Below are 14,443 nucleotides of genomic sequence, written 5' to 3'. Positions count from 1 at the left end.
TTATATAACATTCTTTTGAATTTGCTGACTTGCTTTGAAAGTATTCTTGTGAAACCTGCAAAATGTCTGTTTTGATTTCAGATGTCTATTCGTTTGAGGAGGAAGAAGCCGTTTTGGACCCACATATATCAGAGCACTTATCACACTTTGGAATAGACATGCTACAAATGCAGAAAAGAGTAAGAAGATTTTCTGTTCAAAACGTTTGGATAAAGATCCTCCTGCAGAGTTGTAGTTTTTCCTGTCGTTCTCTTCTCAGACAGAGAATGGACACCACACAGAAAACACTTCCCGGTTGCGGGTCAGTGAATGGGAGGTGATCCAGGAGTCGGGGATGAAGTTGAAGCTGGTGTACGGTTCTGGGTACACGGGCATCAAGAACCTAGGAAACAGCTGCTACCTGGGCACAGTGATGCAGGTTCTCTTCAGCATCCCTGACTTTCAGAGGATGTGAGTGTCCAACACGATGATGAGATTTGATCTATTTTGAGTAAAAATATGTCTTTAAATTCAGATTTTTTTCATTTACAATTTTAAATGAACAATATGCATGTTGATTACACTACATGTTTTATAAAGATGCAGCTCTTTCCTACATTAAAACATGTAGAATCACATAAATTACAGTTTTTGCTGCTTTTCTGTCTTTTATGTATTTTATCTGGTTTGTGTTTGATTACTAGGTTTGTGGGTAATCTTCAGAGGATATTTGACTATTCGCCCCTCGACCCCACCCAGGACTTTGCGACACAGATGTAAGTGACACCTTGAAGGGGTTTCCCCAGCTACCGCTTAAATCTGCAATCTGAACACATTTATGTCACCGTTAAATAGTGGGATCAAATCTTTCAAGTTGACTAATATTAAGAATTAATAATAGTTGATTGTTGGTTTGTTTTTTATCTTCTCTGATGGAAAAATTGTGGTGTGGATTTGTCATCTAAGCTAACATGTTGCAACGCTTCAGTCAGGTGCTGTGGGTCAGCGCCAGCACACAGCAGCTGTGTGGTTGGGTCATATTCTGGGGCACGCAGCCAGACAAACATGTTGATTCCTTCTGTAGGTTTTCATGGAGGTTGAAGCTCAGAAGTAAATGTTTGTCTGCTTCTTTTTTTCTAAACATGATGTTTTTACTTTGGAAAGTGATGCTAGTGAGCCAAAGGGAGTTAAGCAGTGAAATGTTTTTTTTTTTTTTTGTATTTTTATAACTCGTATAAAAGTTTTTAGATTTATTGTTGTTTTATTGTGACTTTTGTTCCTTTTTTTTCTTTTTTCAGGGTTTAACCCTTTACCCCAAAAAGAAAAGAAAAAAATTAAAAAGTGTTTTTTTTATTTGTTTTATTATTCCCACTGAAAAGTTTATAAAAAAAAAAGAGAGATAATTGATGTGATTTTTTTTTTTCTGAAAATACACAGGTGTTCTGTAAAAGTTACTATCTGGTGCACACCAATTACTATCCAGACATTTTTTTAACTTCAATTTTTAGAAATAAAAATGTTCTGGTTAGTAACTGGTGCGCACCAGATAGTAACTACAAAAAATAAGTTTTTTTCTTAAAATTAAAGTAAAATTATTTTTTTTCCCGGTTACTATCTGGTGTGCACCAATTAGAAAACACAAAAAAAAACATATTTTTACTTCAAGTTTTGGGGAAAAAAGAATGTTTTTAGAAATAAATATGTTCTGGTTAGTAACTGCTGCACACCAGATAGTGACTGCAAAAAAAAAAAAAGTTTTTTTCTAAAAATTAAAGTAAAATAAATTTTTTTCCTGTTAGTATCTGGTGTGCACCAGTTAGAAAACAGAAAAAAAAACATATTTTTACTTCAACTTTTGGGGAAAAAAGAATGTACCTTGGGGATTAATACCCACAATCAATATTTTTAAAAACATGTTTTCTAAATGTGCCCTACAATTTGGTTTAAGAGGCAGTTAAAGGGTTAAACGCCAGACATTTTTTTAGTGAACTGCATAGACTAGCATTTGCGTGTTATGATGTTAGTTTACATTTAACCAGATTTAGAAATTTTATTTAAATTTTTTCATAAGATGACTTTCTGAAACTACAAGAAATTAAACCAAATAACAAAAATAATAGTGTAGAAGGAAATTAATTCAGTGATATATTGTGATATTTTACTTGGCGCTATTTGTGTCAATTTAAAATGTTGACAAGACGATATTTAATTAGTTATTTATGATTAAATCTAGTTCCAAAGTGAGTGAAAGTTCTGATGAACTTCACAGCAATAGATTCTAATTCAGCGACCTGATTGATCAGAGTTACGTGTACATTTCTCTGAAAAAAGACCAATGTGTCGTGGCGATGGTGAAATCCGTATTTACTTCCACGTCTGAGAAAACTGAGCTACAGTGCAGACTGTAATTTAAATAAAGCTGAAATTATTTTTTAAAGAATTGGCTTTTTATTTTTTAAGCACCTGTTCAAGTTCGTTTACGCTCCTCAACTTTTAAAAAGTTACATTTAGCAATGCTGAAAATAAACAACTCTTTATGTCCTCAATCATACTTTTAGAATCTTATTGGTTAAAGTATTCATTCAATGTTTTTTTCTTTATTTTGTTTAAAATAAATATTTGTTTAAGGAACATTTTGTTATGGAAATCAGACAATACTGACTGTTCTTTTCATTTTTTTTATTCCCCCCAAAAAAAGCAACATGATTTTTATTAAGTCATACTCTTTAGAAAAATTGTAAAAAATGTTCTGGTTCAATCTTAAGATATAATGTGATGTGTATCGCATCGTATCGTAAGATGCATATCGCCATACATATCGTATTGCCAGACTCTTGCCGATACACACCACTAATAAAAAATAGGCTGTTTTATTAATTATCACCATTATAGTTCTTGTGGTTTAGGAACATAAAAATAAAGTGAAATTGAATCCTGTAATTCTAAGAGTTCGAAAAAGTTTTTGTAAATCAAAGTTGCTTGAAAAACACTTAAAATAGTGGAGATAAACTCTAAATTTATGCTTTTCTTACCTAGTTATTTACAGCAGGAACATTATCGCGGTTTATGGGAGGTAACAGAGTGAAACATTCAAAAAGTCTTGTAGGAAGCAAGCAGGATTTTTTTAATTTTTACAGATTTTAGGATCTATCGATCAAAAATTTTTTTTTATTCCTTGTGCAAAATTCTAACCTTCTGGGATTTTCAAAAGATCTGCTTTTACATCTAACATGTTTTCAGTTCCCTTAAAACTTTTTTTAAAATTCTTTCTAATTTCTGTGCATAAAAAAAAAATTAAAGATTAAGATTTAGTGGAAAAATATCTAATAAATGTACTCTATTTGTTTTGAAACATTTGGATGCTTTGATCCATGTATTCCTTCTATGTTAGAACTGTTTTCTTTATTGATCTGTGACATAAAACATTTTTTCTCTGTAATTTCTATTATGTATGTTTGTTTTTGAAGATTAACAACCAGAATGATTAAGTTATTCCATTAAGATGTGAATTCTAACCAATTAACGCAGGATAACGTAAAGCTAAAGTGTCTCATGAATGTTTTCCTGGTGTGTTTTCATCCAACAGGGCTAAACTGGGACACGGACTGCTCTCAGGCCAGTACTCCAAACCACCCATGAAATCTGAGCTCATTGAACAGGTGATGAAAGAAGAACACAAGGTATTAAATGGGGTATGTCCAGCTTTCATATCGGGTCCAAAATGACTGCAGAATTTGAAAAGGAGGCAGAATCTCTTCTTTTAGGTTTTTCCTTTACCCCATGAGGATTAAAAAAGTTTACTTTATTTAGTGCTGTTATATGTAAGGGATAATACCCGACGAAGTGTGCGTTATGAGAAATTAACGCACGACGCGGAGGCCTAAACCGTCCGACGCGAAGCGGAGGACGGTTGCCTCCGTGAAGTGCGTTAATTTCTCATAATGCACTCTTCGGAGGGTATTATCCCGCTTATACCATGGTCTTTACAAAATAAATAAACATTTAATCAATATTTAGTACTTTATTCTTGTTATTTCTTTGGTTTAGCTCATTTTTTCACCAAGAGCGGACTATTTGATCCGTGATGCGGTTTGTTGTCACGGTAACATTGAACACGGCATGAAGCCTGAAGCCGTTACAGACCTCAGCTGCAGCGGTAAAGTGTCGCTGTTTTGAAAGAAAGACCCGGACAAATTAGGATATTTTTCTTCTTTTTCTGACGTTAATCCTTCAGTGAGCAGCTAGAACATTTTCAGCTTCTGTCTGTGTTTCATTTCACAGCAGGTTCGTTCTTCTGAGCTGCTCTAAAATGAGAAACTCCCTCTTGTGGTGAAACAGAAGACTACACCTTTCATGTCGAGTGGTGTTTTATTAGAAGGAGAATAACCAATTTGTCAATATTAATTTACCTTACTAAAGGAGAGGAATATAAATGTTGGTCGCTACAATAAGTTAAATAAAGCATCAGTTCAGAGAGAAAGTTCATCCATTACTGCTTGTTTTGTCCACACAATGAAGGAAACAGTGTTTTAAAGAAGCCTGCACAGTGATATCGAACGTTTGGTCTGTGTGACCGGAACTTCTTTTTTAGGTGTGGTTTATCACCGTGGTATATCAGTTTTTAATGCACACCCAGCAGCCAATCAGAATCGAGTATTCACCCAGACCATGGTATAAATTTAATTATTTGTGCATTAGTTAACCCGTAATTATTTCATCTATTTTTGATCCAATCTATTTTGAGGTATTTTCCTTTAAATTCGTGACATTTGTGACATTCTGGTGCAGTAAAAGATCAAAATACAGAAAAAAGAAATGGCTTTATGAAGTTTTCCAACCTTCATTTTTATACCACAAGGCATATTTTCTTCAGTTTCAATCAATTAAAGAAAAATTAATAAAAAACATAACTTTTCGTAGAAATCCAAAAATATGGACCACAAAGTTTTATTGTTATCATAATACATTTAATAAAAAAAACTTAATTCCACAGTTTACTGTCCAATGACATCAGCCCTCCACTTACCACATTCATTTATGACAATGAACACCTTGTAGTCAAGCATTATCTGTTACATTACAGATAAAAGTTTGTCTGTTTTGGGGTTAGTTCTGTTCAGAACTACAAAGTCGCACATTGATGACATCACAGCAGCGACTCCAAGACAAGCACTGAGAGCAATGAAAGACACTTTTTCAGATGAGTTTAAGTCAATCATTCATGTATCTAAACAATTGAGCCATTTTTATAATTGACAATAGTTATAGATTAAAATTGAGATTAATTGTGTTGGAAAAAAATGATTAATTACAATTACTGTAATAATTCGACACCCCTAATTTATATTTTACTTTTATAACATGAATCTTTTTTGTAGATTCTCAAGAGAGCTCATTCGCCTGTTAAAAGTTGGAAAACTTAAATGTATTTTCACTTTCTCTCTTTTCCTTAATAAGCTAACAATAGTTTTAGTTAAACTGTGTTCCATTACTAAAAACTGTACCGCTGATCAACCTTCCTTTCGTGGCTAAATGAAAATTAAAGGATGAACTATCTTATCTTAGTGGTTCCCATACAATCATCCCTATTAGTATTATTTTAGTCCCTTAAACTCATGTGATAAACTTAAAAAGGTGTGGATTGTGATGTAAAAGGATCTATAACAAAACTAGCATGAGCTGCTGTGTAAATCTAAATTTGGATTTAGAAACCGTTTATTTTAAGCAATCAATCAAAGCAAAATTAATACAAAGCAGGACAGAGTTATCCATCTTTTGACATATGCTAAACTCATAAAAATGATAGGAAAAAATTACAAAATTCACATACACTCGTGACTAATTCAGATATTAATCATAAATAGACATGTTAGCTCTTTTGCATACAGTGCAAAGCTTGACACAGTGTTTTGGATAACATACTGGGAGAGCAGTTGGTGTAGCTTGACTGGTGGTCTCCTTCTGAGGCTGAAGTCTAATCTGTTATTCCAGCAGCAGCAGAGAGGCATCTCTCCTCGAATGTTCAAAGCTCTGGTGAGCAGAGGACACCCGGAGTTTTCCTCTAACCGACAACAAGACGCCCAGGAGTTCCTCCTGCATGTCATCAACCTGGTGGAGGTGAGTGGAGCTGCAGAATCTCAAAATCCTCATGAACCGAACCACAGAAAAGTCAACTTCTTTTGTCACATGAAATTTTCATAAAATAACTTTTTACAGAATTTGATTCTGAAATGATATAAACAAAAAATTCAAACAAAATAATAAAAAATAGGAAAAAAAACAATGTAAACCACTTTCTTTTTCAACATTGTTTAAATTGAAAATCAGAAAGTTATTAACATACTAGGACTTTATTAAACAAAATAAAAGAAAATATGCTAGATGTAAACATTTTTAAACTCTTATTTTCACTTTTGCTAACTTTTTTTAAATTTATGCCTCCATGGTAAAAGAGACATATTGTTCCTTAACCCTTATTACCACCTTACACTGCCATTTTAACTTATCATTAAATTGTTTTTTGTGGAAATGCTTAATATCCATGTATTTAGTGCAACCCCACATTATTATTTTGCAGATATTTTTTGCAAGTTAAATGCGAGATGAAACTGCAAGAAGAAATTTTGCCAATTGTTTTACTAGAAAAAGAAAATCACAAAAAATGAGGTAAATAGTTTCTAGTTTCAGAGATAAAACATGAGACAAAAGGAAATGTGTACATTCAAAAAGAAAGCAAGGATTTCTTTTTTCTTTGTTTGTGCGCAAAGGCCTGGAATTCTGGTGTGCATGGGTTTGCATTGACTTTTCACACACTCATGCATGGAAAGCTGTCAAATTGATTTTTTAATTTTCTGCATCAATGAACATGTTTTTTTTTTACTGATTCCCAAAGAATCATTACATCCTTAGCTTGTTGTGCTATTAAGAAAATTATTTTTCTCACAATTTGCAAAACGTGAAATCTTTTTTTTTTGTTCTATTTTAAAAATGTTGGTAATTTAGGTCACCACACAGTGGCATTATGGGATATGTGATCATAGTTTTAGTGAAGTTTGACCTTTTTTTTTTTTTCCAACTTTGTTTTGACTTTGAAAATAATTTTAATTTACTTTGTTGAAAAAAATAGGAAAAAAATCAAAATTGAGACTTTAAAAGTGTGAATCGAATCGTGGCTTGACTGAACACACAACAGGAAAAAAAAAATCTTTACAATCCGTTCTGTGTTGTTTCTGCAGAGGAACAGCGCAGGTTTGGAGAATCCCAGCGACAGCTTCCGCTTCCTGGTGGAGGAGCGGATCCAGTGCTGTCAGACTCGCCGCGTTCGCTACAGCCAGCGAGTCGACTACTGCATCCAGCTGCCGGCTCCCATCGAGGCGGCGACCAATCGAGGTGAAGGAGCAAACACACTGTACCTCCGCACCGGTGCATCTGCTCAGATAACAGCTGAGAGAGCTGTTTCGGTAGAATCGCTCTGAACGCAAGTGTTGCAGATGGTTCAGTCATGTGTTGATAATTAATTGAAGTGTGAACCAGAGCTGTCAGCCTGGCTCATTATTTTCTTGGGTTGACTACAAATACAGCTGAAGGAGCGAGCATAATCGCTTTGAGCTGCTGTAGGATGAAGCCTCGGCTGGTTTAATAACATAAATAATTACCAACATGCCAGTTTTTGAGGAGGCTTCAATTTATAACCATTTTTTTTATACATCAGAGGAGCTGCTGGCATTCGAGGCCAAGCGAAAAGAAGCCGAGGAGAACATGGGCACTCCTCCGGAACCAGTTCGGGCGCGGATCCCTTTCACCGCCTGCTTACAGGCCTTCACAGAACCAGAAAATGTCCCGGACTTCTGGAGCTCAGCGCTGCAGGCCAAATCAGCTGGAGTCAAGTAAGCCCAAATGTATTCACTTATTTCTTTAAAAATTAGTTGGATTAAACGTATTTTTCATTTGTTTGTTTGTGCAGGACGTCCCGTTTTGCTTCTTTCCCAGAATATCTGATTGTGCAGATCAAGAAATTCACATTTGGAGTTGACTGGGTGCCGAAGAAGCTTGGTAACTAATTTTGGGATGTGATTGAGATGTCTGCAGTTGCTAAAAATGTCCAGCAGAGGTCACTATTGGACTCTTAAAAGCAAATCCAGAGTAAATTACTGTCCAGATGAAGCCAGCGGTTGCAGTCACGCCATTCAACCGCTGGCTTCATCTCGACAGTAATTTTTAGAATTCTTTCAATTATTATAAAAATTAATTATTATTATTAATTGAGTGTTTTTTAATGTTTGTTTTCAAAAAGATGTGTTTTCTGTTGTGCAGATTTAACCATCGACGTTCCAGACTTCTTGGATCTGAGCCGGCTTCGAGCCACAGGGCTGCAGGCGAACGAGGAGGAGCTGCCGGATCTCATGCCTCCCATAGTTCTCCCTGAAGACACCAGAGGTGCAACTACTACACACAAAATGCCCGAATTTATCCGGTTTTCCTAATCTTTTATTTTATTTTTTTAAATTTCCTTCTTTCTTTTGCTAAATTCTTCTATTTTTATCACCGATTCTCCCATGACTGACTGGCCCTTCAGTGGCAATATTTGAACAAATGTAAAACAGGGCTTCCTATTTACTTATTTTATCTCTCCATTATTCATAGTTCAGCTTTGTTGTCATGGCGAAAGGGCAACATTTCCCCCGAGCCCCCGCGCTTCAGTTTTCCCAAATATGTCCCTTTTGAAAAAATGAAATATTGAGATGTTGAGTTGCTGCAGATTCTTCTCAGCAGGTGTGAAATATTTCTGAGAGTCAATTCATCCGTGAAATTGTCTTTAATACGACACTGTGTTTAAAGTACCCCGGGTTCCCCTGTGAGGGGATGTTGGATGGAGTCAGCCTCAACCAAATAAAAACGCTGTTGTGCTCATAGTGATGCTAAGCCTAATAAGTCATAATGATTTCATGAGAAGCTTTTGAATGCTGCTTTGGTGTTGAAAAGAAATATTAACGAATATAGATTTATTTCTGGTGCTATAAACCCTTCTTTAACTTAAATTTGCAGCTACATCTTTAGTTTTCTTTGTTACGTTCGCTACATTTAGTCATCTAAATTTTTCATATTGATGACAACATCCTCAGAAGAGCTCCACACGCTAAAATCGTTGCTTTTAAATAGTTAAGGGCAACAACAAAGCCTCCGGACTGAACGGTATGTACCATGTGCGCTATCTTAGAAACTCAGAGAATGCAATTTTAATTGCAGCAGCCACTTAAAATTCTTGGGTTGAATGTATATGAGAACTGGACTGAGTGACTCCTCCTCAATAGAATTCCAAACAGGAAGTAACTGCTGCCTCCAAGAGGACTAAATCCCATAGACTTATTTGGTTACCATTTGTCGTAATAATCATTCTCGCTCTGAAATCTTATTTTCAACATTTTCTTGCGAATTATATATATTTTTTTCTTTATCACAAGTTATTAAGTTGACCAATCAAATGCCTCAATAAAAGTATGTGGTGCCTGCTGGTTCCCTCATACAACTTTTGAAAAGTTTCTCCTAAACGTGTTTTCAGAGTGGTAGAGATCCGGACTTCTAACAAGCTCACTCCTGATTGGTGAGAGTGATTGCCATTGGGAATTGAAATTGGTAGTAATGTATGGATGGCGTTCATTTTAATTCCTGGAAGTGCCAACAGTTTGAAACTTGAAGCTGGGAGTCCAGACGTTTATTTGGTTGGTTGTAAATATTTCACGTTTCTCAACCTTTAATCAGCAGGAATGGGCGTAATTATCACTCTTATCAAAGCCCATCCAAAAGATACCGTTTACACAAAAACAAATCTTAACATCAAGTAGACAAATATTCCACAAACATAAAAAAACAAAAATTTTACCAAATACATTTTCATTCATTCACATATAAACAAAATATATATATACACACATAAATATATTACAGATGCGTACATATTTACCAATAAAAATCTAATTTAACTAGTATTTACCTTTTTTTTTTACTTTTTATCTGTAACCTAATTTTTTTTAAGAGTATTAACTAATTTAAGATCTTTATTCCAAAGTTTTGTTCCAAAAACAAGGAAGGACATTTCCATTTACATTTGTTCTTGCTCTGCATAGTTCAATTATCTCTTAAATTATAATGTTCCTCCTTTATTTTTAAAAAATGACTGCACTCTCAAGGGAAAACTATTTTGAAAGGCACAAAAGGAAATTTTTACTTACACAATATCTGCAAATTTGTGACTGTAACTTACAGTCAGTGGCTGCACATTTCTGTAGGGCTGAAGCTAATCTGTATAAACATATCAGTTAAATTCCATGCAAAAGTACAATGTTTTTTGTTTTTTTTATTTCCAGTCACAGTGGTTGGTGAATTTTAATCTACTGCTTCTGTTTCAATTAACATGAGGTTAAAGCATCTCTATCTGTTCAGATGATGCAGATCAAACTGTGAAATGAAACCCCTCGGAGGAAAATGACTTGATTTAGTTGTTTCACATTTATTTCACGTGGTTCTAAATCACTTATTGGCCGGTTACCCCCCATCTGGCACCAACTCTGATGACTCACTGGTCATCCTTTTGTCTCTAAAAGGCTTCGATGCCTCACATGTGTTTACTTGCATCACCTCAATGGTTTTGTTTTTTTTATACTATATTATTAACTTATTCCACACACCTTTTTTTAAGACTTTGACTTCCTCTCATCCTTTCAGATTTAAGTAAGATTATAATTTGTCTTTTTCAACTTGGATATTTATTTATTTTTTACTTTCTTTTAAATAAATTACCTAAAATTACATAATGTGGAGCTGACTAACTAATTTCCTTAAACTGGGTGCAGATAAAAGGATCTGAGACATTACTCGCACAAAAGATGGGAGCCACCACTTAGCCATTTTTCAGAACATGTTGTTCTCTCCATGAAGGCAGAAAATAAATCGAGTCTTTGCAGTCAGAGTGTTGTCCATGTTGAGTGAGAGCTTTTTTTTGCCAGTGGGATGATTTGAAGTTGAGATCAGAGGTTTTTTTTTGACAATTGACTTGTGCCCATTTTTGGAAGCAGCCTTGAAGAGACTTTTGCCAATTTAGAAAGTAGTACAAGGCAAGAGTTTGGGATATTTTCATCAAGCTTGAGTGCTGCTCCCCCGGTTCGCTTCATGCTGAGTTTGTTAGCGGGGATACACACTCGTCCTCGCTGTAGAGATCCTAACAGCCTTCAAAGTCGTGATGGTACACGTGTATCCGTGGTTACATAACAGCCTCCAGTATTTTATACACCTGAGGAAGTGACCTGGGTGGTGTTTTCCCTGAGGCATGGCGATAAATGAGCAGATGAAGACACAGTGGTGCTTTCACTGTCACCTCTGACACTTTTTTCTCCTTCTCTTCTTTCAGAAAACTCGATGAGCTCTTCAGACTGTGAGTATCTTATCCCACTTAATCCACGATCTTTAAGTTACAACCTTGCACAATGTATTTTCGACTCCAGACTGTAATGATGAATGCTATTAGGCTAAACCTCTGACTACCTGAGCAGGTGCTGCATCTGTTCCGTTCTTCTAAACTTTTTCCTGCTTATTTTAGCCAGCCCTTTTTTTTTCCTCCCTGATAAATCATTCCTCTGTGAAGATGCTGCCCTCAGGCTAATTTTCCTCTGGTCTCTTTGTGTAATGAGTCCCAGAGAGAGAGTCTTCCCAAATCTGTTTGCTTGTTTAAGTTGAGGTAGTGTTGAATCAGTGAGTGTATATTTAGCTGTTGATGTGGCTTTGTCCCGTCCCCAGCTCCAGAGATAGATGAGACGGCGGTGATGCAGCTGGCGGAGATGGGCTTTCCACTGGAGGCCTGCAGGAAGGCGGTGTACTACACAGGAAACATGGGACCTGAAATGGCTTTTAACTGGATCATAGCACACATGGAAGAGCCTGGTAAGACAGCGTCGCCTCACAGAGCACAAGAGTCCCTTAATCTGACTCTGTTTTAGAGTTCTAAGAAATGACATTCCCGTTTAATTGATCCATATGTGAAATACACTAGTTATAAGTATTAAAGTTGTGTTTAAAGAAACGTTTATTTCATTTTGAAACAATCAACATGTCTGATTTTCATGACGTCTTCCTATATTTCACACAGAATTTTATATTTTTAACTCGGATACTTTTCTTGCTGACATTTTCCAATAAAATTGGTCAAATCTCTCCTTTAATTCTACAAGAGTGTCATTCCATGCTTTTTTTTTTTAATTTCTTCTTAAATTTTCAGCTATTTGAATTTACTTTGCCTCATCTTTCTGAGCAGTTAATGTCTTGTTAGGTCAACCAGATCATTTTAAAATACTTTAAAGCAAGTAAATATATAAAATAAATAAATATTAAAAAAAAAATCTTTAAATCACATATTTTAAAACTTTTTCCGCTTATACTTAAATGCCTTGGGATTCCACAAAAACACACAAATCCCCCTTTCTGCATCCCACCATACAATTATGTCAACTAAATATTTTCACCTATCATCAAATCATAAATCTGCAAAAACTGTAAATAATCTCACTGTTGGTTTCTGCACTTTTTTGTTTTGCAGTATTTTGTATTGACAATAAATTAAAATCTAAAACATAAACACAGATAAAGTTCTTACAAACACAGAGTCTGGTTTGTTCTAATAAGAAGCTGCAAGAGCAGGAGGGAGTCGGATTATTTCTTTTATTGTTTCGACAATAAAATCACTTGAAATAAGGAACAATAAATATAACAGCTTGATGTAAATTGGTATATTTTTTTTATAGAAGAAAAGCTTTACTAGAAGCATTCAGAATTGATTTATTTCAAGCAATCAAAGCAAATATTAGTAAATAAGACAAACAAAAGTAATATATTTCTATGCATAAATATATAAAAACTTTGGATGATTACTTTTAATCATAAATTGACACCCATACATATAGTACGTGACATAATGACTCCATTAAAGAAAAAAAAGAGTTTTAATGAATTGCTTATAAAAGGATTTAGAACTAGTGAATTTATATCACCCACCCATATAATGTTTATGTTACTGATTAATTACTTGAAAGGGAGTTAGAGCTTTATAGTTGTGTCACTTTGTATTTTTGAATTAGATTAAAAGCAAAAATATTTTCACCTACTGTGTTAAAGAGCAGGTTTTAATTAAATGTTAAGAAGAAACCAGAGTTCTCCTCATAGAATGGAGAAAAAAAAAAAAGCAGGTTTAGTTCTAAAACTGTAAGCTAACTCCAAAGTGTGGTGATTGCACAACACAAAGTGGCATGAGCGACTTTATTTATTGGGGGACCTTTTTAAGCACAAAGGTAATATGAAGTGAGAGCTGTGTCCAATCGTATATTCTCCCAGTATATGGGGTTGTTGAAATTGTCAGACTTTGTTTTCTATTGTTGACTGCTGGTATTAATCTTTGCACATCTCAATGAAACGGAAACTTTGTGGGAACTTGCATGAAATCTCTGAGAGCCTCTCCGCAGTGGAGCTGTTCGCCTGGAGCTTTTGCTCCTGCCACTTTGGTTTCCTTTAATACCTTTTACAAAGAATAGGTATTAAATAAGTAGACTTGCTTTTAGATGGAGGTAATACATTGACAAAATAGTTCGGTAACACTTTAGATAAGGTGCTGGAAAACACAAGACTGTTAATATATTTGTTTAGCTTGTAAGCAGCTAATTAAAACAGGCAAAAGTCCAACTTTAGATGTAAATGGATCTTACAAGTATATTAATAACCCTTATTCGGCTTATTGTGTTGATAAATGTCTTATGGGGTAGAGGGTTCTCCATATTCGCGGATTCCGCTTATTGGCGGAGGCCTCCGGTCCCCAACCCACGCGAATAAGGAGGTATTCCTGTACGGTAGTATCATTCTGTTCAAATCAGCCTCCTTATCTTTACTTTTTCAGAGATTTTTCAAGCTTTTATTTTGACAAAAAAATGTGGACATTTATTAATGCTTTTACTTTTTATATTCACAAAGGGATCACTAATAAGATGACAGATAAGGCGGAAAATGTTATAAAAAGAAGTCGACATTTGTCACACACGGCAGAGCAGCAGACATGAATAGAATAAAATGAAAAGAAACTGAAAGAACAATTTCAATGTAAATTAAAAAGCCATCACATTATTAATAACTGCTATTTTCACTGTCATTTAACATTTTTATTTAATTCCACTATAATCATAATAACCTCATTTTAAAGGTTTCATGGTCCTCAAGACATTATTCCTGGAAGAAAGGAGCGGTATAATTATAATGGATTCCCAGCTGAACTAAAAGCCAAGTCAAAATGTTCATATAGAGTTCAGGCTGCCCTCAGTTAGGCCCTTATAAATGAAAAGATATAATCAAAGCAGTGGTATAGGTTGTTTTAACTACAACAAATCAATAAAGTTGTATTTTATTCCAAAATGTATATTTTATTTGATTGATT

General features: G+C 34.8%; 1 protein-coding gene across 6 annotated transcripts in view; it reads left to right on the top strand.

The window, feature by feature from the left end:
• usp13 (ubiquitin specific peptidase 13) overlaps positions 1–14,443 on the top strand; it is a 41,637-nt gene that overhangs the window by 15,767 nt on the left and 11,427 nt on the right. The window contains exons 7-17 of one of the 6 annotated variants that reach the window (XM_024278761.2): positions 82–179; positions 260–450; positions 684–755; positions 3,566–3,638; positions 5,974–6,096; positions 7,215–7,368; positions 7,691–7,865; positions 7,943–8,031; positions 8,293–8,415; positions 11,384–11,407; positions 11,770–11,913. In XM_024278761.2, the coding sequence (XP_024134529.1) occupies positions 82–179; positions 260–450; positions 684–755; positions 3,566–3,638; positions 5,974–6,096; positions 7,215–7,368; positions 7,691–7,865; positions 7,943–8,031; positions 8,293–8,415; positions 11,384–11,407; positions 11,770–11,913 (1,266 nt within the window). Of the gene's footprint in view, positions 1–81; positions 180–259; positions 451–683; positions 756–3,565; positions 3,672–5,970; positions 6,097–7,214; positions 7,369–7,690; positions 7,866–7,942; positions 8,032–8,292; positions 8,416–11,383; positions 11,408–11,769; positions 11,914–14,443 lie in introns of all 6 variants that reach the window. The other 5 variants (XM_024278760.2, XM_024278759.2, XM_024278758.2 and 2 more) reach the window with 5 other exon arrangements.

The sequence above is a fragment of the Oryzias melastigma genome, linkage group LG4, assembly GCF_002922805.2.
Source record: "Oryzias melastigma strain HK-1 linkage group LG4, ASM292280v2, whole genome shotgun sequence".
Lineage (NCBI taxonomy): Eukaryota > Metazoa > Chordata > Actinopteri > Beloniformes > Adrianichthyidae > Oryzias > Oryzias melastigma.
The sequence above is the reverse complement of the archived record's forward strand: the minus strand, read 5'-3'. Positions and strand labels throughout refer to the sequence as shown.